General features: G+C 34.7%; 2 protein-coding genes across 4 annotated transcripts; both read left to right on the top strand.

The window, feature by feature from the left end:
- The first annotated feature begins 269 nt into the window (after positions 1–269).
- LOC114880244 lies at positions 270–3,224 on the top strand. The gene is made up of 2 exons (XM_029196059.2): positions 270–346; positions 757–3,224. The coding sequence occupies exon 2, from the start codon at positions 778–780 to the stop codon at positions 1,444–1,446; it is 669 nt and encodes a 222-aa protein (XP_029051892.1). The 5' UTR covers positions 270–346; positions 757–777; the 3' UTR covers positions 1,447–3,224.
- A 4,600-nt stretch (positions 3,225–7,824) lies between these two features.
- LOC114880241 (telomere-associated protein RIF1-like) lies at positions 7,825–19,178 on the top strand. Of its 3 annotated transcripts, XM_029196051.2 has the most exons (16): positions 7,825–8,372; positions 8,629–8,832; positions 8,915–9,209; positions 9,280–9,626; positions 9,701–10,286; positions 10,370–10,572; positions 10,773–10,916; positions 11,002–11,167; positions 11,259–11,466; positions 11,544–11,767; positions 11,844–12,197; positions 12,276–14,597; positions 14,851–15,909; positions 16,339–16,421; positions 16,520–16,817; positions 16,880–19,178. In XM_029196051.2, exons 1-16 carry the CDS (start codon positions 8,275–8,277, stop codon positions 17,591–17,593), a joined length of 7,305 nt encoding a protein of 2,434 aa, XP_029051884.2. In that variant the 5' UTR covers positions 7,825–8,274; the 3' UTR covers positions 17,594–19,178. The 3 variants fall into 3 exon arrangements, with proteins under 3 accessions (XP_029051884.2, XP_029051885.2, XP_029051883.2); XM_029196052.2 differs by lacking the exon at positions 14,851–15,909; XM_029196050.2 differs by having other exon boundaries at positions 14,851–16,421.
- Positions 19,179–20,400: the final 1,222 nt, after the last annotated feature.

The raw sequence follows: 20,400 nt of genomic DNA, 5'->3' as shown, positions 1-20,400 counted from the left end.
TGTTTTTAAACATTGTATTTTTTCTTTATTTCTATTGTTTTGTTGTTTATCACATTCATTCATTGACAATCATTGTTTCATTAATACATAACCTATTGGAGAGTGGGAAAAGTGAAGAAGGCGCCAGATAAAACGGAGGAAGAGGGGAAGGCGAGGTTTGCCTTGCCTAAACCTATTGAAAATGATAAAATGATCGAGATAGAGATGGAAAGAAACGAAGAAGAAGCGCGAAGAAGTAAGAAAGACAGACAGGAAAGGAAAAAGAGAAAGATGGAAGAAGGTGAGAGTAGTACAGAAGAGGAAGTTGGGTATACCAACGCGCGAAAAGAAGAAGCTGTGGGTACTACAGTATTGCCTCGAAATAAGCAAGTGGCTCGGGACCGAACCGTTGCTTATTTCGAGGGAGGTAGCTATTCGGCTTGACTTTGTTCTCGAAACGGGACGATAGAGAACGCGAGAAACGAGTGAGAGATCCGAGGTAGCGGCAAATCATATAGTGATCGGCCGAGCAGCGATGTTATTTTTTGAACAAGGATAGAAAGCATTATATACATATATTCCATCTTTCTTCTACTAACCGATGTCACTGCTCAGTCGAGCGTGAAATTTATTACCCTAAACATCGGCTTCGCGCTTTCATGGACCTCTCACTCATTTCTCGTACCTCTCACTTTGCGGGCGACTTCAAACAAAGAAGAGGGGATAGCGACTTGCTTATTTCGAAGTCGAGACCACTTGCTTATTACGAGGCAATACTGTATTGAACTATCGAGGAAAATGGACCAATCAGGAGAATTGAAAACTAAGGTAAGCGACGAAGTTGGTTGCATGCCGCCAACCGACGTTTCGAATTTAACGGTTATGAGTAATAAAGAGAATAGCACAGCGACACAAAGAGTAAGCAAAGTAAAGATTATAGAAGAAGTAAAATTAAAAGGTAAATTTAAAGTTAAAAAAGTCCAGACAACCATAAAAGGACTAGATTTGGACGAACGAAAGAGACCTATAAACGAAAAAGAATTAAAAGAACATAGTCTAACAAAAGTTGAGGTAAGCAATTTTCATTTTTATTCAAAAGCCCGTGAAGATCCTAAGGGCAAACTTTATAACACTGAACTAGTAAGCGGAGAATATACCGTCTGTATTAATCTGAAAAAAGACAGCCTTTCCACAAAAAGGAAATTTAACCTAATCAAGATCTACAATACTTTGAATTACATAGGTGTAAGGGTCACCGAAATAAGAATGGTGGCCAAAGCGCAGTCCACCTTTAGGGACAGGTGGGACGCCAACAAGGTCATTGGTTACGGTAGCAAAAAGGAAGCGAGAATTGATGCTTATGTACCCCGAAGAAAGAGAACGCGTAGAGGTGTAATTAAAGAGTGGAAAGGATCGATTGATGAATTGAAAGTTTGTCTAATGGCAGGACAAGGGATTACCAAATGACTCGCTTAAAAAGGCGAAGGTTAAAGGATGATAAGGCAACATGGGAGGAGAGTGCTGTGTTGGTTACATTTGCAGGTGATTCCTTGCCAACAAAATTGTACATTGGTCAGGGTCATGTGTCGTTGAGGGTTGAATCGTCCGCCTAACAACAACGTGACGAACGACGGCTGGAGCGTGCTAGTAGACCTGGAAAGAAATAGGATTTCGTTACTCATGGGAGATTTCAATGCGAGGAGCGAAGTATGGAACTGTCCGGATACGGACGGAGCCGGCCTGAAGCTTATGGAACTTTTAGACGAATAGGATCTGTTTGTCGTTAACGACGGTACAACGTCGCGTCCTGCCTCAGGTGCGTACAGATCTTCAAATATTGACCTAATAATCACGAATTTTGAGGTTCTACAACCAACGAGAGTAAATGAGTCGAGCGTCACGCCTGGCTCGGATCACCAAATTCTGAATGTAAGCCTAGAGACGACCCTGCACGCTGCTCCGGAGGTGAAAAAATTCTCCACGAGAACGCTGAAATGCGACAAGGTTGACTGGAAAAAATGCAGCGATCAAATAGCGAGAGAAACTGCTCTAATCACTAACAGAGTACTAACAGTGGACGAATGCGAGGTAACGGTCAGAAATACTTTAGTAAAGTCAATTTTAGAACATGGAGGCAGAGATAGAAGACAGAATAGTACTGACGCACCGGGGATGAGGACGAATCGCGCCAGGAACAATAAAGTGTGCTTTGGCTAAGGTCGACAAAAAAAATGCGCTCCGCTATTTTGTAAATACACCTAATGCGGATAACTGGAACAATTATAAATGCGCATTGAATAAGATGAAGGCTCTTGCGCGAAAGAAGAAGCAAAAATCCTGGGTGGAAATTGTTGTTAGTGGTGGAAATAAGTTATAGAGTTAACAGTGCAGTGTGATGCATTGTTTGTAAAGGGAGTAATACGAATGAATACTATTTGAGAGTGAAAAGTACTGCGAATGGAAAAGAAATATTGTTAACGGTATCGTATGATATTTGTATGCTGGTATACCTCAAATTGAATCGAATGACGAAGTACAAAACGGCGCTAGGGGATTGGCAGGCTTGCCAACCACTGAAGCGCGTGGTCGATAGTGTTCATTGGGTAGGAAGGGGCGGAAAGTCCCTAAAGAACGCCACCCTTCAGAGATAAGGGATGCGTTTTGGTTTGGCTTACATACTAAATCCCGACAGTACTTTATTGAAAATGAAACCGCACTCGTAGCACGAAAGCTTTTTAATTTTGACCAAACTCAATTAGCAATAATATTTGAAGGAACATATATCAGACACGAAAAAAGCAGAAACAATGAATATCAAAGAAAATCGTACTTCAGGCAAAAAAAGGTACCATTATGTAAGCCATTTACTATTTGCACTACAAACGGCTACATATTAGATATCGCAGGGCCTTTTAACGCCACCGTAAATTATGACACAATTATTAAAATATTAATAGAAGATCTGACAGGAATAAAATTAATATTAAGACCGGGTGATTTTTGTATTGTTAATCGCGGTTTTCGGGATGCCCTACAACATCTAGAAGATGAAGGGTATAATGTTTTAATGCCAGCATTTGAAGGGAATCGGGCCCAATTAACTTCAGAAGAAGCAAATTCATCGCGATTTGTAACAAAAGTACGTTGGGTAGTCGAAGCCGTTCAGCCGTTTGATAATAAAATGTTACCATCTATAAGGTCCGTGTGCTGAATAGCGGGATTTTTGCATAATACTTTCGGGAAACGATTAAATTCTGACGCGGAACTCACCGAAGACCATAGTTTCATATATGAAAGAACGACAACGGGAACAAAATTCATTACAAACATTTATAGAGATAGAAAGATTAAATCGTCGTAAAAAACCATTTGTTACAATATTTAATACATGTTTAATAGATTTTCCCAAATTAGACAAAAATAATTTAAAAATATTATTCACGGGTTCATACCAATTATCTCGAGCGGTATGTTATCTTGCGGAATTAATGGATGAACATGACGCGTATAAAAATGAAAGTTCGGTCGCGACATATAAACGCTAAAACGTACAACTGTTATATAGAATACGAATCAAACGTAAATAGTTACGCGGGTATAAAGCAATATGCATGCGATTGTCCGAATGGTAACAGAATGGTAGGTTGTAGCTCCCAGGTCGCCGCGATCATTTATTATTTATCCCATGTGCGTTATAAATCAAGAATAGTTAACTTATGGTCAACATTATCGACAACCACCTGCAATCAAACCACCCGAACCAGAACCGACAACGAAAATACAAATATCAGTCTTCACGCTAGAAGAATTAAACTAAATATACGCAATTCAGGAAGGAACGCAAGGGAATACGCACAAATAAACATACACAAGTTCAAAATTAAAAGCAAAATTTATTCAAAAATAAAAAGAGAGGATACATTCAATAACGAGACACAAATTCCAAATAAACAGCAAAATTTATTGAATAACAGATTCAAACACCATTTACTCTTTATAATACACCGATTAGCAAAGTGCAAAGAAGTACTAGCCAAAAAAAAATACTCAGTGCAACAAAATCACACCAACTAACAAAATATTGTAATTACACTCATCTCAAAATTGTAAAATCCATCTAACTCATAAAAACATAAACTATTAATTTGAATAATACAATTGCTCTATAAAATCCTTACAAATTTGTTCGTTGATATCGTACCGATATGCAACAATCTAGGTGAACAGGTGTCACGTCCTGTGACGCATTCTTTAAATTCCTTTTCCATCATCCAAGTTCATCATCTCGCAATTCTGAGTGAGTAGTTCGTTAGGGTTGACGTACTGCGAGAATGCTGACAACCCGAACGAAGGTGGTTTACCCGAATTGACAAATCAAACGTTGCGACCTCCTTCATCAATATAAAATAATGCGATCGAACACGCTCGCAGTCAGTCAGTTCGCTAGTTCGTAACGCGCAGTAACAATAGTATCCGAGAGCGCAGTTAGTTCGTTAGTTCGTAACGTGCAGTAACAATAATATCCGAGAGCGCAGTTAGTTCGTAGTTAGCAGTTCAAAGTAATAATTCACGCCGCGCGCAGTCGAAATTCAATTCAAGTACAAATATTAAAATCCGCGAAGTACCGTTCCGAGTTCGATCCTCAAGAATCTACACGACTCTGCTACGAAAGCTCAGTGCTTTGACAGAGCAAGATTTCGGTAATTCGATCAATTAAATAAGTCTGAACCTATACGACTCTGCTACGAAGCACAGTACTTCGACAGAGCAAGGTTCCATAAACTTCAATTGTAAAAACGCTAGCAAATCGAAATATTGTACCAGTAATGAATAAACATACTTGTGATCGGAAGTGCGTGATCTTCGCTCGAACCAACTACCCTATCGTTCCAATACCTGAAGGACTCACCCCAACAGGTTCTATTCGCAGATAGGTTCTACTCGGCAAGTGAAAGGTAAGTGAGAACCTCTATCTAACTAACAACTCTAAAATACATAAGCAACGCCGAGGACTCAGTGAGAGAGAGATCTCGCGATCTTATACTTATCTGCAGCATAGCATAAACATTTCAAATGGCTATAATCTAAACATTTCTTTCAAAGGGGTTCCTAGCATTCAAGAGGAGGCCCGTCGAAAGCGAACGCGCACGGAGCACGAGCGCTGCATTTCTCAACGACCATTTCTAACTAAATTAGCTATAAAACGTCAATCCGGACGAATCCGGAACCAATTCCTTTTGGATCGTAAACACAAAGTTTTTCCAAATGTAATGATATAAAAACGAGCATTCTGACTCACCCTGTTATATAACAAAATCATAATGAAATCTTATATGCGTAAAGAAAATGATTGAATTATTGGTTATTTTCAAATATTAATAACTATATAAATATATATGATGAAAAGGTAAAACCTGTTGGAAAGTGTAGTATATGTCTACCTGAAAACCTTCCATCCATAATGCAAGAATTTACACAACTTTTCTAAAACATGTAAAAATCGCTAAAAAATGAATGACGTTTCAGACAATGATTAAGATTAATACACATGGTATAAAATTTCCTCACTTTCAATGAAGTACACTGCTTTATGAGCGCACAAATGAAAAAACGAACATTGGTACATTGTCCCTCATACATTCAACTTTATTAGGCAGTAAAAATTTCACATTTTGCGTGAAATTTTTGAAATCGACTTTTGTCCGGCTTTTCGGGCCAAATACCCCACTGTACGCTGGCCAGAGACGACTCGACTTAAAGGAAAGCATAATGTCAGATCCTCGCGGAAAAAGTTCGGAATTTTTGGCACGCGATAAGAATCAATCCTGCTCTGTTGGAGTTCTTGTTATCTTGCACGCGTCTCTGCAAATTCATCCCGTGCGCGATCAACTTGTTCGGGTGCCGTCGCCATGTCTCTAACAAACTAGGACTACAGAGGTGCCCACTTAAGCGTCCACAGTCGGGACCGAATACGGACGCTTAAATGGGGAGGTGACTTCTGCGAATTCAACTGAAGGAAGGATGAGTGCGAGTAGGATACCTATATTCTATACATGCGAATGCGGCGTTCAATTCGAACGTCATTTGTCGTTCCGAATCCATGATTGTAAGGCCGCGATTCCACATGGGTGAAAACTTCGAGATGTATGGAACTTCTGTTTCCAAGAACTGGTGGGGATAGCCCTTATGTGGGCAAAAATGCGGAAGCCTAACTGGGCACCTCTGTAACTAGGTGGTTCGCGGGAGTTGAACCGATTGAAAATGCGCGCAATACTTTACCGGTATGCACGAAAATGACGCTATGCGTGCTACCATGCGACAGATCACAATAAATAGCGGCGAATTTGTGCGCAATAATGCAATGTTTCGCGGCTTTAATAATTACGCTATATAGGTAACGCTGCTGCTGTTGATGTCCGGGAAATGCTGGTTATGCCACGAAAGAAGGCTCCGGTGTCGTTGGCTTCGCGCAATCTATCGACAAAGGATGTCTGTGGTTTCTTTACGCCACGAAGGAAGGCTCCGGTGTTGTTGGCTTCGCGCAATCCATCGACGAAGAGTGTCTGTAATTTCTCCGAGTTTCGTGATAGCGTCTATCGGCTGGAACAGTCCGGGATGCATCCAAAGCTGGTACAGCGACGTTGCAGCACGCCAGCTCGCCTCTTTTGTGGCATAGTAATGGCGTGGGTACTGCGTCGTTCGAGGTCACCGATGTAGGAAAGTGGTTAGGCGGTCATCTGCCTAAACCCTTTAGCCGTCCTACTCGGCCTTGACTCGGAAGTCCCACGTCGCGGAGTGAGATACACATTTTGTAAAAATAAACTTTTCTTTATTGCGTGAGATATCGACTGACGCTTTCAGTAGTCCGTACAACAATGTTGTTCCGTCTTCTTTTTCTTCGCGCGCGTCGGTAAGGCTAGGCTGCCAACTTTATCTTTTGTTTCTAGGGAGAAAATGGGCGCGACTAGTGCAGCTAGCGCTACTTCCCACAAAATAAAGAACCCCATGAATTTAGCTGAGATGCGCGAAACAGTTGTATTCCCAATTACACACGTTTTTTCAAGTTATATCGTATTATTATTAAAGTATCGCTATAAATAAAATACACGAAAATAAACTAAATAGTTCTATTTTAATAGCCAACGTTATCATTCAATCAAAAGTGGCATAAATTTATTGGAAATGGTATATGAAGTTATGCGAATGCTTTGCAAACTCGCCGACCATGTGAAGCGTCACAGCCGACTCTAGTACTAGCCATGCTGAACAACGTGGCAACACCGCTCACGTGACAATCGGGAGTCCTATTTTCAAAAACAGAGTCCTGTGCTCGGAATTGTAATTACTGTCTTTTTTAATTAAAAGCTGTAGTAATATACGCTATTTTGTATTAATTATGTATAAACAATACATAAACGTTGCAACTATGGCAAGTAGAAGTGATGTGGTAGTATAAAATTGTTATAAATGTAATATAAATTTTGTGTACTCTCGAAGTAGTTTGGTGTTGTGAAGCATGATATTTGAAATATTTACAGTGGTTTCAAGAAAATTTAGGTATAAAGCAAAATGAGACCATCTTTGGATCAAATTGAAACATTTAAGAATTGATAAACGTGTATATAAGTGAATAAAAACCTTGAAACAAGCGAAATTATTGGAACGAAACCAAGGAGGTTATGTGAAGTCCAGAGAGTAGCCGAGAGTCCGACGACGTTGATTGGCTGGGAGTCTGGGAGTCCGGGAGGCAGATAGAGTAGGGTTAGATGTTGATATATTCAGACCGGACTCCCGCGGTGTTGCCATTTTTACTTCAGCACGGCTAGTACTAGAGTCGGCTGTGGAAGCGTTAAACTGTTGTATTTCCAGTTGTATCCCTTTTCAAAAACAAATGCGTTTTTGTTAGTTGCTTTCTGGATCAGAGCGGGAAGGAGGCGGGAAGTAAAAAGAAAAAAATAAACTGAGAAAAAGTAAACAGAGAAATGAGGAAGGAACTAAAGTAGATAGTGTGTGCTACGTACTATTGTATTAATGCGTACTAATACTTAATAATTGTGACTACAACCTGTTTTCTGGACTATTTATAGGGGATAATTGAAAGTATCGAATGTCTCAGAAAAAAATATACATACGTAAAAGAAATCAGTGATTGATCCTTTCTTTATGTACATATAAGCTATTAATGGGAGTGTAGAGAACGTAATTATAATTCCAAGATTTCCCTGCAATAATTGCTTGCAATGCAATGAACGAGATTGTATTGTTGTAAATCTTTGCGAAACACAGATCGGTAGAATGGCTTCTAACATGCAGTCATTCCAGCGAATGTTGAAAATGCTGCGCGAAAATAGCAGTATTAGGGAAAAACGTGAAGCTTTAACCTATTTTCGCAGGTAATGTTGATTTTTTTATCTGCGAATTTAGAACAGAGTTATCCCAAAATTAGTTAATAGAATACATAATTTTATTGTATTAAATATACTATTTATTTCTTTATCTTACATATTTCCTGGTTGACATTGCATTAAAAATCTTGTAACTTTGTTATTAATTATAATTACATGACTGTTGATATTAGGCAATCAAGTAATTGTATAATTCCCACATGAAATATGTCTTCAACTAGTAAACAGGAATGTTTTATTTTAGCAACAGCAAAAAGTTACGATCCTCTGGAATTGTTAAAGAAGAACAATGTAAAGAATTATGTAAATTAGTTGTAGAAACATTTGCAAATGGAAACAATGATATACAAAATGAAGCATATGCGACGTTAAGTGTGATTATTCAGGACTTTAAAGAACATACTTTAAACTTATTTGAAGCTTTGTCACAGATAAATCAAAAGAATAGGTTTGTGTATTTGTTTAAAATAATAATTGACTCTTAATTGATTTGAAGGTGAATAATCATTCTACTAATCTTGTAATTTTAGATTAAAAATTCTTAAGTTGTTAGAAATAATTGGGGACAATGCTATATCAACAGTTACTAATGATCTTCATGCTGTAAAATTTTTCACTGATTGTATGTCTACGATACAAACAGATATAATGCCTTGGATAGCACCAACCGCATGTGTAGATAATATTCAAGCATTGATAGATGCTGAAAATAAACCATTATCAGATGACCAAAGATTAGAAGAAGAAACAGTTAATTATTGTATTATTTTATTAAGAAGATTATATAAGCTTGCTGCAATAACGTCAGATACTAACACTCAAAAGGTATATTAGTAACATCTACAATCAAATGAAAATGTAAACATCAAAGATATTAAACTTTGGATTTTTTCAGTTTGATGCTTTATTAGTGGATAAAGTAATGTTATTAGCATACATGGGACATAAGCGACAACGTGGTGGTGCTTTAAAACTTTTACAACAATCTCTTGCTACAAATATACTTTCACACGTTCGTACTAAACTACCAAATATATGGACTCACTATAAATTAGCCTTACAAACTACATATTGTAAACGTATGTTACTTTTGGTGTCTGCCTGTGAATTAGACTGGGCTGCACAATGGAATATCAGTATCCAATTCCTTGGTGTAGACCTTCATAAAGGTGCTGGTTTAATAAATGATTTATTGAGTATCGAAGAGAAGGCATTTAAGTCTACAGATACAATTACACGCAGGTATAAACAATACTTATATCAGTGATGACATTGATTAGCAGAAATAAATCATAACATGATATTTTACATTTTAGACAAGCATTCCTTTCATGGAAGTTACTGGTGGATAATTTTGCTTTAGATCCACAAGAACTTGCTACTGCAAGAAGGATAAAGTTATTGTGTATTCCATTAAATGCTAAAAACAGTAAAACTGAATTGATAGCAATAACAAAATTAGAAGTTTGGTGGCATGTGATAATCAAGCTTTATAAAGACATTTCCAAATTTGTTAATCCTGTGCTTACACAGTTCTTGAACTTTTGTTTTGGACCTCTGGGAGATACACCGTTATTATCTGCGAAATGCGATGTAATAGCTTCACCAGGGAAGAGGTTTTATAAAACGAAAATTATCGCTGTGGACGCTTTATGTCAACTTCTTGTTCCCAAGCAAGAAAATCATAGTGTCTTTTCTTCTATTTTGGAAGAAAGACTTCCACATTCTATGACTGATGCCGTCTTCCAAGAGTGTTATAAAAGTATAATTCATAGTGTAGGAGAAGCTTTGCTTGTTCTCAGTCAACTTACAGATTCAGAAATGAAAAACAGATATCAGCTCGGAAAAATGTTATGGACGAGTTTAATCAATTATGTACAAGAATCAAAAATGGGAAAAAAAGTTAGCATTTCTTATTTAATTTGATACATTTAAAAAAATAGTTGTAGCTTTTAAAGTAATCATTTAATAATATTATCTTATAGGAAAATATGTACAAAGATATAATACTAGTTACTACAGAATTAGCAAATTATGTTAATAATAAGCAAATGATTAAGCAGTTGATTCTTGACATAATTTTGTTCGATATCGCGGCTCTCAGTAAAGAATTTAATTTTCAAGAAGACGTATTATCAGCATTGGTGTTCAAACTGCTGCAAATTTCATTATTAGATAAAGCTGAAAAGTAAGTATATATATAATATTAAAAGAACAATTAAAGATTGAAAAAGTAAAGTCATTTAGAACAATTTCTTGAATAATATTTGGTCAAGCTATATATGACATATAGGATATTTAATTCTCTTGTATTATTTGTTTTAATTATTTTAACATTTCGACATCCATTGTGTCACATATTCGTAATTTTGGTATGTGCCTTTTCAGGGATCATTACAATGCATTAGAATCTCTTTTAAGGCATTGTATCAAATCTTCAAAGGAAAATACATATTATTCACATGCATTTAAATGTTTAAAGGAAACATACAATAAATTACATACATTATCAAATGTACAGTGTAAGAATGAGTAAGTAGAATAAACAACATAAGATAATAGATAATACAAATATTATGATGTTAGCACTTTGAATTTTCTTCATTGTAATTTTTAGATCTATCATTCTTAAATTGTGGCTTATTTTGATAGAAGTGTTAATAACATATATGGATGATTTACAAGAAATTAACGAGGGTAACGATACGCAGCATAATTTAAAAACTGTTGAATCAATTATAATGTTTCCATTTATGTATATGTGCCTAGAGGATAAAGATCAGGTTAATTATTTATATTGTAATCATTTTATAAAATTCAGTTTTTAAATTTACGGATCTATAATTATAATAAATATCATAATATTTATACTAGATAAAAGAAGTAACAGAAACATGGAAACGTTTATGTAAGCATTTTGAAATGCGAGTAGATCTTATAGAAAGCATAAAAATAAATGAGGTTGTAATGAGTATTGCAAGTACCATGGAACATTGTTTGGTAAAAAATGAAAAATCTCATCATCTTATTATAAGTTGTTTGGATATTCTGTTAGGTTCTATTGACTATAATCTTCTACTAGGTATGTCAACAACATAATTTGAAAGACAATATTAACGTAGTATTGATCAGTATAAAAGAGAAACATTTATATTTCAGCACACACAGAAGTTCCTCCTATTATAAACCTTATTTTGAAGCTTATATATTACTTATTGTCTAACAAACTCGTTAAGGAATCTGAGTCTGCTCTCAGAGCTTTCTCAGCAGTGCTTGTTACAATTTATGGACATAATCCAAAAAAAGTAATATCTTATTTGCTAAATTGTAAACCAGCAGTTGAAGTCATGCTTTCATCTAAAGTAGAGGGATTGTACAAAGAAGTACGTACATTCATTTTAAATATTAACTTGAAGTAATTATTTTGAAATACTGTAATATTTTATTTCTTATCTGTAGATAGCGTGTACATGGGAATCTATAATAAGTATTATAAAAGGACTTGGTATATTAGTTCAAGGACCTTTTCTTTCATCTTATAAGAAAATAATCATTCAAGCTTCAAATCATCCGAATTTTGAAATTAAAGATCAGACTCTGTCTATTTTCGAACTAAAAGACGTGATAAGTATCAGTAGCAGATTCATATTAGAAGATATAGAAAACGAAGTAAATAAAGTCAAATTGTTAACTACACCGAAAATTTCAAAGAAAACGAACGATCATATTGAAGGAACATTAAATCAAGTTAAAGTAGCTGATAAGTGTTTAAAGGAATCCAGTAGTCCAAAACCCGTACCCAAACAAATCGACGTAAGTAATAGAAAGGCTTTATAAAAATTGAATTCATTTTTATAATCTTCTTAACGTTTAATTTTTCTTTGTTTACAGGATTATGTTTTGATTAAAACAGATTTCAATTTTGATGTCAGTCGTTTAACAGAGCATCAAAAAGAATCTTTGAAACGTAAAAGAGAAGATATCCCAGCTTTGTACAATGATTTGTCACAATCCTGTTCTCAAGACACCCAGAATTTGCAAGAATGGTTTAACAAAAGGAATAAAAGTTTAGAAGACGTAGAGACAATACCCGCTAAAAATGATAATATTTTGCTAGAAAACGAAGCGGGCAATGATGCGAATAAAGAGAATCAAATTGAAATTGAACCAGAAGAAACTGACAAATCAGCTGTTGAAAATGACACAAAGTCAGCAGAAAGTGTTAGACAGAGTGTATCGACAGAATCTTCACAACAAGTAAACGGCGATATAGACAATGGTGAAAATTCATTGATAGATAACGAAACACCAGTAAAAGAAACAATTTGTGAAAACTCAGGGGCGAAAACTTCAAAAGACTGTATAATAAAAATTGTAAGTTTTAATGCTCAAGAAGAATCTCAAGCGGACAAAGATAATGACCAAAGATTATCTCCGTCTATATTAAACACTGGTAAGCGACCCAATAGATCCGGTGTTTCCCAAAAATCAGAAGTTGCTAGTAGTCAATCAGACGAGCCAAGTACATTTCAAAAAAGATTAAGAATAAAATCGAAACAAACCGAGTCCCAAAACGTTTTAGATGAAACAGAAAATAAATTGCTTAAAAAAGGTGTTAAACGTAAGTCAGGTTCAGATAGTGAAAGCGAAAGAGGCAATTCACGTCAACGGCAAAAGAGTAATTTACCGGAAGCTGGCAGTGATACTGAGAGTTGTAAATCTACGGAAAGCGATACTACAGCAATGCGTGCGGAAGAAATAATTGACAGTGGTAACTTAAGTCAACGTACCAGAAATGAAATATCTCGACTGCGTATAAATATGGTATTTGATTGTCCTGCATCAACTAGCCGACGATCTAAGGGACCCGAAGATAATAAAGTAGATAAAAAAATCACTAGACGACTATTTGATGGTAGAAGTACTCGAAGTAGAAGCAGGGGCAGGATGAGGCGGAGGAGACTAGGAAGAAGTAACGAATTGAATAAAACTGATCAAACTGAATATACAAAAAAGACTCTGCAAAATAAAAGAAGTACCCAAGAAAAAGAACAAAAAATGGAGGAAGAAGGGAACAAAGAAAAAGATACATCAACAGAAGTTGCTACCACTAGTAGTAGTACATCAAATTCTAAAGATAATTTATCTGATCCTAAAGAATCTAATGAAATTGAAACTGTAGTTAACGAAGAGTTATCAAATAATGCACCACAAACAACAGATGTTGTGATGAATGAAAATTCTGTTGAAACAACTGAAGAGAGCAGTGCAAATGATCAAAATGATAAATCTACTGAAGAGAAATCTCAAACCCAAGATGATATGGAAGATATTATAGAAAGTTCCCAGAAGATATTAACATCAGAGGAAAAGTGTAATGAGAAACAGTGCATTATCAAAATTAGTAACATTGAAGAAGTATTACCTACTGGTGAAGACGAAGAGGTAACTCAAATTGTTTCAAAAATTATTGATATATCTAAAAATAATACCAAGGAAACTGAGGAAACCAATGAAGCTAAACTCAATGAGCCAAGTATCTCAACTTCTGTTACTGATACAAATTCATGTGATAATGAGAAACATGATCCAGTTGAAACACCAAGAGTAAATGAAGGACAAGGATTATTTAAATATGTTGTTGAATTTTCATCACCCAAGGGTAATCCAAAGGGTCCGTTAAAATTCAAAGGTTATTCAACACAAGGCCGTGCAGCGCATATGTTAGGTTTGGTAACAAAACAGGCAAGAATGGAAGCTGGATGTAACGTCATAACTATACATGATGAATCTGTTCTTAAAAAAGCAAAATCCAAAGATACCGACACTGAAACACCCGGCAAAAAGGAGCGAGGATTTATACTGAAAGAAGCTGATAAAATAACATGCAGCAGTAGACAGGAGAAGATTTTCAATAATATGAAATCAGCAGATTATTGTTCATCGCCTCCAATAAAATTATTCTGTAATTTGAGAAACGATGGTGAAAAGAGTTTTCCAAAACCAGAGAAATCGATAGAGTACATATCAATACAACCTGATACTCAAGGTGAAAAAGGTGAAGATACTTCAGTTGAAATGGACGAATTGCCAATTTTAGAATGGTCAAGTGCAAATCCACCTTCTTTGACTGCATCTCCAAGTGTCAGTATACTTAAACGTCATCGTCAATCTCTTCCTGAACCTGATCCGGAGTGTGTAACACCAAACAAGGTGAGTTCTAATATATTTTTTAGAGATATTTATAAAAAATAAAAGTAGTTTATGTATTGTGAATGACATCCAGGTAATTCCATGTCAAATTGGAGCGATTGATTTGGCGTGGAATGATCCATAAGAACAGTCGTGTAATTTAGTTTAATTACTGTTAGTGCTTCGTTTTAATGTTTTAAGTATTTTTTAAATTAATATTGGATTTAATCATGGAGCTGCCGTATTCAGTACAATGAATTATATTTCGTTATAGAGAAAAAGAGTAAGTTTTGCCGATCCTCCAGTTTCAAAGGAAATGGGATATGAAATTACATCTAATGATTTTGCACATAAAACTAATAAATTTGTCTCTAAAAGTGTGTTCGGACGTAAAGATACACCGCTGAGAGTAAAACAGATTAGACAAAAATTAATCCCTACTGATTCAGATAAAATGGAAAAAGATGAAGAGACAGATATAATAAGTATGTCTGAAGTAGATTTACAGTGTGAAAAAGAAAACGAGTTGCTAACAAAGATGGCTGAAGAATTGGAATACTCGGAAAATGTTACAATAAATACTGATACTCAGGCTCCTTATAATGATTTAACAAATAATATCTCTGTCGAAGTTAACGGATGTAATAAAATTAATGTCGATAATCTGAGTACCGAATTTGAGATTTCACAAAATTCAACATTTTCTAAGCATACAGAATCATCTGCAAATAAAGTAGATAAAAATAAAGTAAATCATGAGGTAGAAGTTTCAGAAAGTCCTAATGTCAGTTCAATGAAATCTGAATTCAATGATTCAGCTACTCAGGAAGATCTATTTAATGGAACAAATGCAAAGCATAATGACAAAGTCACAGAAACTAGTGATGATACCAATCGAAATGACACGCAGAATATTTCTGTTCAAATTCTTTTAAGTTCATTAGATTCCATTAAGATCAATGCTACTAAAGAGTCTATAACGAATCGTTCCTTTGACGGGCATGCAAATGCTGACAGCTTAGAGGATACATTAGACGCGGAGAATTTTACAAGACTAAATTCTTCAGCAAACTCAGACGAAATCTTTTGTGGAAACCTAATAAGGACTAGTACTCAGAGAACTGAAAGTACAGAAGAACAAGACACTTTGCCCGTTACAGACTCAGTATTTGGAAGTTTACCTTTGAGTCAAGACAGTCAGAGTCCAAGTGAATTTCATGCAAAAGTTCCACAACCGGAGTTACTGAATAACGTTTATCCTATATATCCTACGTTAATAGTGTGTCAAGAACCGATCAGTTCTATTGTTCAACAGTTAACTAATCCACTTTGGGTACGACATTTGACTGCATATTTTGCTAATAGAAATCTTCAAACTGTTGGTGACCTTGCACGATTATCTGAGCGTGAAATAAATAGAATGCCTATAAAGGGTAACTCGAAAGTTGAATTTGTAAAAAGTGTTCTAAGGTCTTTTGAACAAACGTATATTGTAAAAAAAGAAACGAGTAACATAGTAGAAAACTTGAATGATGTATCGAGTAATAATATGTCCCCCTCTGTAAATACTCCTGTATCTATTTCTGAATTAACGCAAAATAAATTAGTAAATCAATTTAGTCAACCAGGTTCTTGTAAGGTTTCTGGCAGTACTGCTATAATTGACAAGACTACACCTGAAATGTCTAAGAAAGTGTCAGACTCCAATTTAGATGAATCTTTGAATGTACCTGCAATAGATGTTTCTTCAATATATTCACAGGTTTCATACAAATCTGTCAAGGGAGGAACACCATCATCATCTGTTTCTGTCTCATCTCAGAATTCATCAAACGTGACAACCAAGTATGTTAGAAATATCATACTCATTTGTATTGGCTCATTTCCATACACTAATCATATTAGATTATCCCTTCATTTAGTAAAATTTTAAATTTGTCTAGGCCAATGATAAATGTGCCAATATCATCTATGGTATTTCCTGCCTCTTCATCAGAAGCATTGGGAGGTTCCAATTTTATTATTACAAGTGGAGCTACTTTAGGATGTTTAATGAAAACTGCTGAAACTAGTACTGGTAGTAGTTCCATTTCTTCAACCAAAACAGAAGGACAGAAGACATCGAGATCGGTTGCAGCACAAATGGCTTTAGAAGATCTCTTGGATGAAATTGATGTTAATTTAGTATTGGAAAGTGCGGTCAGAAGATGCACCGCAGAAAGAATTCTTCTACAATACAAGGTAAATCATATTTTATTTTTATTGAAGAACGAACGCTACTGAAAATAATACAATTGTTATAGAACAAAATGAAACATATGTCACAAGTAGAATTGGAAAAAGAAACCATAAGAATGCTTGGCGCTGATAACGTGAAGAATTGCAGTGAAGTAACATTGAGGGCAGCATGTCGTGCATGTGGAGTGAATAAAGTTCTACTTCGGCTACCCGACATTTTCGGCAGTGATAGACAGTTCTTTACCAAAGTATTAAATGCTTACAAAAAGAAAATACAAGTCAGTGATTGTTTGGACATTCTCGATTTTGCTGAAGTCAAGGATGCAATTTGTAAAAAATGTACATCATCAGAACTTGCTGAAATATTGTCGAAAAAGTTGAAGGAAGAAGAACAGGAGGGTATAAGAGAACCTATGACAGAGCTATCTAGCTTGAATGCTATGTTGAAAAGAATGCCAATGGATCTAATAATTAGTCATACAGTGGCAAACGAAGAACTTATTCCATCACGTGTTGTTTTAGATATAGCTTTGCAGAATAACAGTACAAGTGATATAGCCCAGGCTTTGGAATGTCAGTCCTCTCTTGTTACAAAGGACGTTTTCGAAAAACTTTGGTCTTCCCAATTTGCAGTTAATTATATTGAGCAATTGAATTCTAAACAGGATTTGCTGAAGCTGTTCAAAGCAATTAGTTTGAAACTTAGTCAGCAAGATCTTCTGCAAGCGTTCTATGAATCCATGAGCGCTAAGGTAATGATAAACCAAGAGAAAATCTAAAGTTGGAACTTGTATGTGCGATATTTATTATTACTATTATTTGTGACCATAGATTCGTTCTCATCGATAGTTTTCAATATTTACACACATTGTAACTTCTTTTTTTTTAAAACATTTTTAAACAAACTTTTGTGAAAATTTTCTCAACAGCATGGTGTTCGTTTGCAGACTTAATTGGAGTGCTGTGTATTTATTCAGGTTTTCTTTTTTCTTGTGATTTTGGATTTACAATGTCTAGTTAATATTATATTTGATTCCTTATATCAGTACTTTGAGGCTTTAATTCTAAAAACAAAGAAATTTTTAATTACAAAATTAAATTGTTCCAGTAACGGTTATGTAAGAAGCAACGCTTCTATTTGTTTAAAGAAGGTGAAATACTAATAATGTCATTGGTTTATTATTTCGCACTGACATAAAAGTATTTTATACCAGTTTAAGTTAACTGAGACTTTGAAATAACAATGTTAATCTTAAATAGATTAAGCACGCAACGTTCATAGTTAACTTCTAGACATACGCTATTGTAAATATATATAAGTATATGAAATGTAATTGCAGTTATACCTATAATCAACTTTCTACGTATTAGTTACTTTATTATTGTATCTATTTAATTTAGATTTTGCAATAGAAAATCAGATGTGAATCATAATTGTTTTTGCGAACTTTGTTTTTACAAGAAGGCTTGCTTAATTCAGAAGAAAAGCTGAGAAAACATTTCTTGTTTCTTTTGTTGCTTCGTTGTAAGCAATTCCTTGAAAGTATTTGTTTGCACAGACTAGTGGCCTATAGGTTAGAAATTTAAGTGTATATACATATAAAAAAGATAAAAATGAAAAATTTCGTACAGGATCTTTTCTAGACACAAGTTTCTTACAACTTGCCATGGAATATTTTAGAAAGTAATGTTACAAATAAAATGAGATATCGTAGTGTATTTTCAAGTGTGACTCGACCAAATGTTAGGGGATATTAAGTTTGCATTCATTCAATGACATTTTGTAAAATGTACAAAGTTTAAACGTTAAGCCAATTAGACATATTAACTGATGTATTAAAAGTATTTTATACGACGGATTCTAGGGAATCTCCTATTGTAAAATGCATCAAATTTTCGATCGATTGCGATAAAACCAAAATTTCATAATTCTATTGCGTTATACGATACATAGGATGTTTTTGGAGAAGCGTAACGTATCAGCGTGTAAATTATCTTGGACAAAATCTTGGTTTCTAACAAATTTACAAGATTATCAATTATATATATATATATATATGTGTACGTACTAAATTTAATTTTTAAGAGGTTTTCATTATCATAGATAACAGCGTTTAGTTGAAATTAGAATCTGACTTTCTACGTTGAAATGTTACGCAGTTAAAAAACATGCTGTACATAAAATGGATATTCAGAGACAGAGTAACAAATTCCTACGTTATGTCCTTCTAACAATAAATAAAGTTATATACGTATTATAATTTTTTCTTTCACACAATATGTTATATGTTCTATGATAGAAATATGTTGAACGTATTGTAATTGAATACACTATAAAAGAAAAACCGTGAAGATTACACGTAACATTGTTTTATTGTCGATCATAAGTTTTAAACATAACATTTAAGCACTTATATGGCTTTCTCAATGTAATATAGATATATCTTAATCACGTAAGAGTGCCTCGAACGAAGAAATAATTTTGCATTTTTAGAAATTGAGGAGTTATGTTACGTTTCTGTTTGACGACGAACTGAAGGCAAAAGTATTAGGGAAACAGGCGAGTTAATTTCAGTTACTCATTATTACTCTTTAGTATAACGTGTTTCATTGATTATGAATGCTTCAAGCTGTTTGCTCTACTGATGTTTCTGTATGCTTTTTAAATCCGTTTAGTGCTTCAGATATTCCACTTTTATTAATCGCACATATTTCACAAAATGTATAATAACAAATAAAGAAGGCGTTTAATAATAATGGATATTGTCATTGATGTCTTACAGTAGGTACTGTTTTGTTCTAGATAAGTTTTAAGTCTATTATCATATTTAATTAGATAGAAAAGAATTTATATATATTTTTGTTACATTTAATTGTAGACTCAAGTGCAAATTAGGATTCTTGATATGCTTTTAAAGTTGGAAGAACCCTGGGAGGGACGGTAGAGCTAGGGAGAGACAGGGTGTGCCTACGTTCTAGAATATTTCATCTATCCTTTTTTCTTCTAATCAAGAGAAATTAAAGTTGTTTTAGGCTACACACGTAAATATATACACTAGATGTTTCCCAGGTCAACTGGCCATCAAGAGTTTAGGAAAATTCCCAGGAAGATGTTAGAGATTCGGGCCTAATTAATTAAAGTAATTCCCTGAAAGATGACTGGTCATTCAAGTAAAGAAAAGTAAGTTGAAAATGTAGAGAAATTTTTGTTTCTAAAATTTCAATAGAAAAGAAGAACGTAGAAGCAAGAGAGTCTATTTCTGCCGATAATGTTCCCATTCATTTTTCTTTCCTCGTAAAAATAGTCACACTCGTTCTACTCGAGATATTACGCTTATTGGATCGAAATCAGAGATACGCTTTCAATTATATTCGACATTGTATATTCCCAATGCGACTTGTATCAAAATACGACTCTGGATGTTCGACGTTAGGGATTTGCGCGATATCCTGGTTCTTGTAGCACGTGTAATCGATACACGAAATCCAAAGCATTACGCATTTATCATAAAAGTTTCAGTTTTTTATATTAAAATTATTAGGTAAAAATGCATTTATCAGATTTCAGAGAATCTATAATTATTAT

The sequence above is a fragment of the Osmia bicornis genome, chromosome 10 (assembly GCF_907164935.1).
Source record: "Osmia bicornis bicornis chromosome 10, iOsmBic2.1, whole genome shotgun sequence".
Taxonomy (NCBI): Eukaryota; Metazoa; Arthropoda; class Insecta; order Hymenoptera; family Megachilidae; genus Osmia; species Osmia bicornis.
This window is presented reverse-complemented; position numbering and strand designations above follow the sequence as displayed.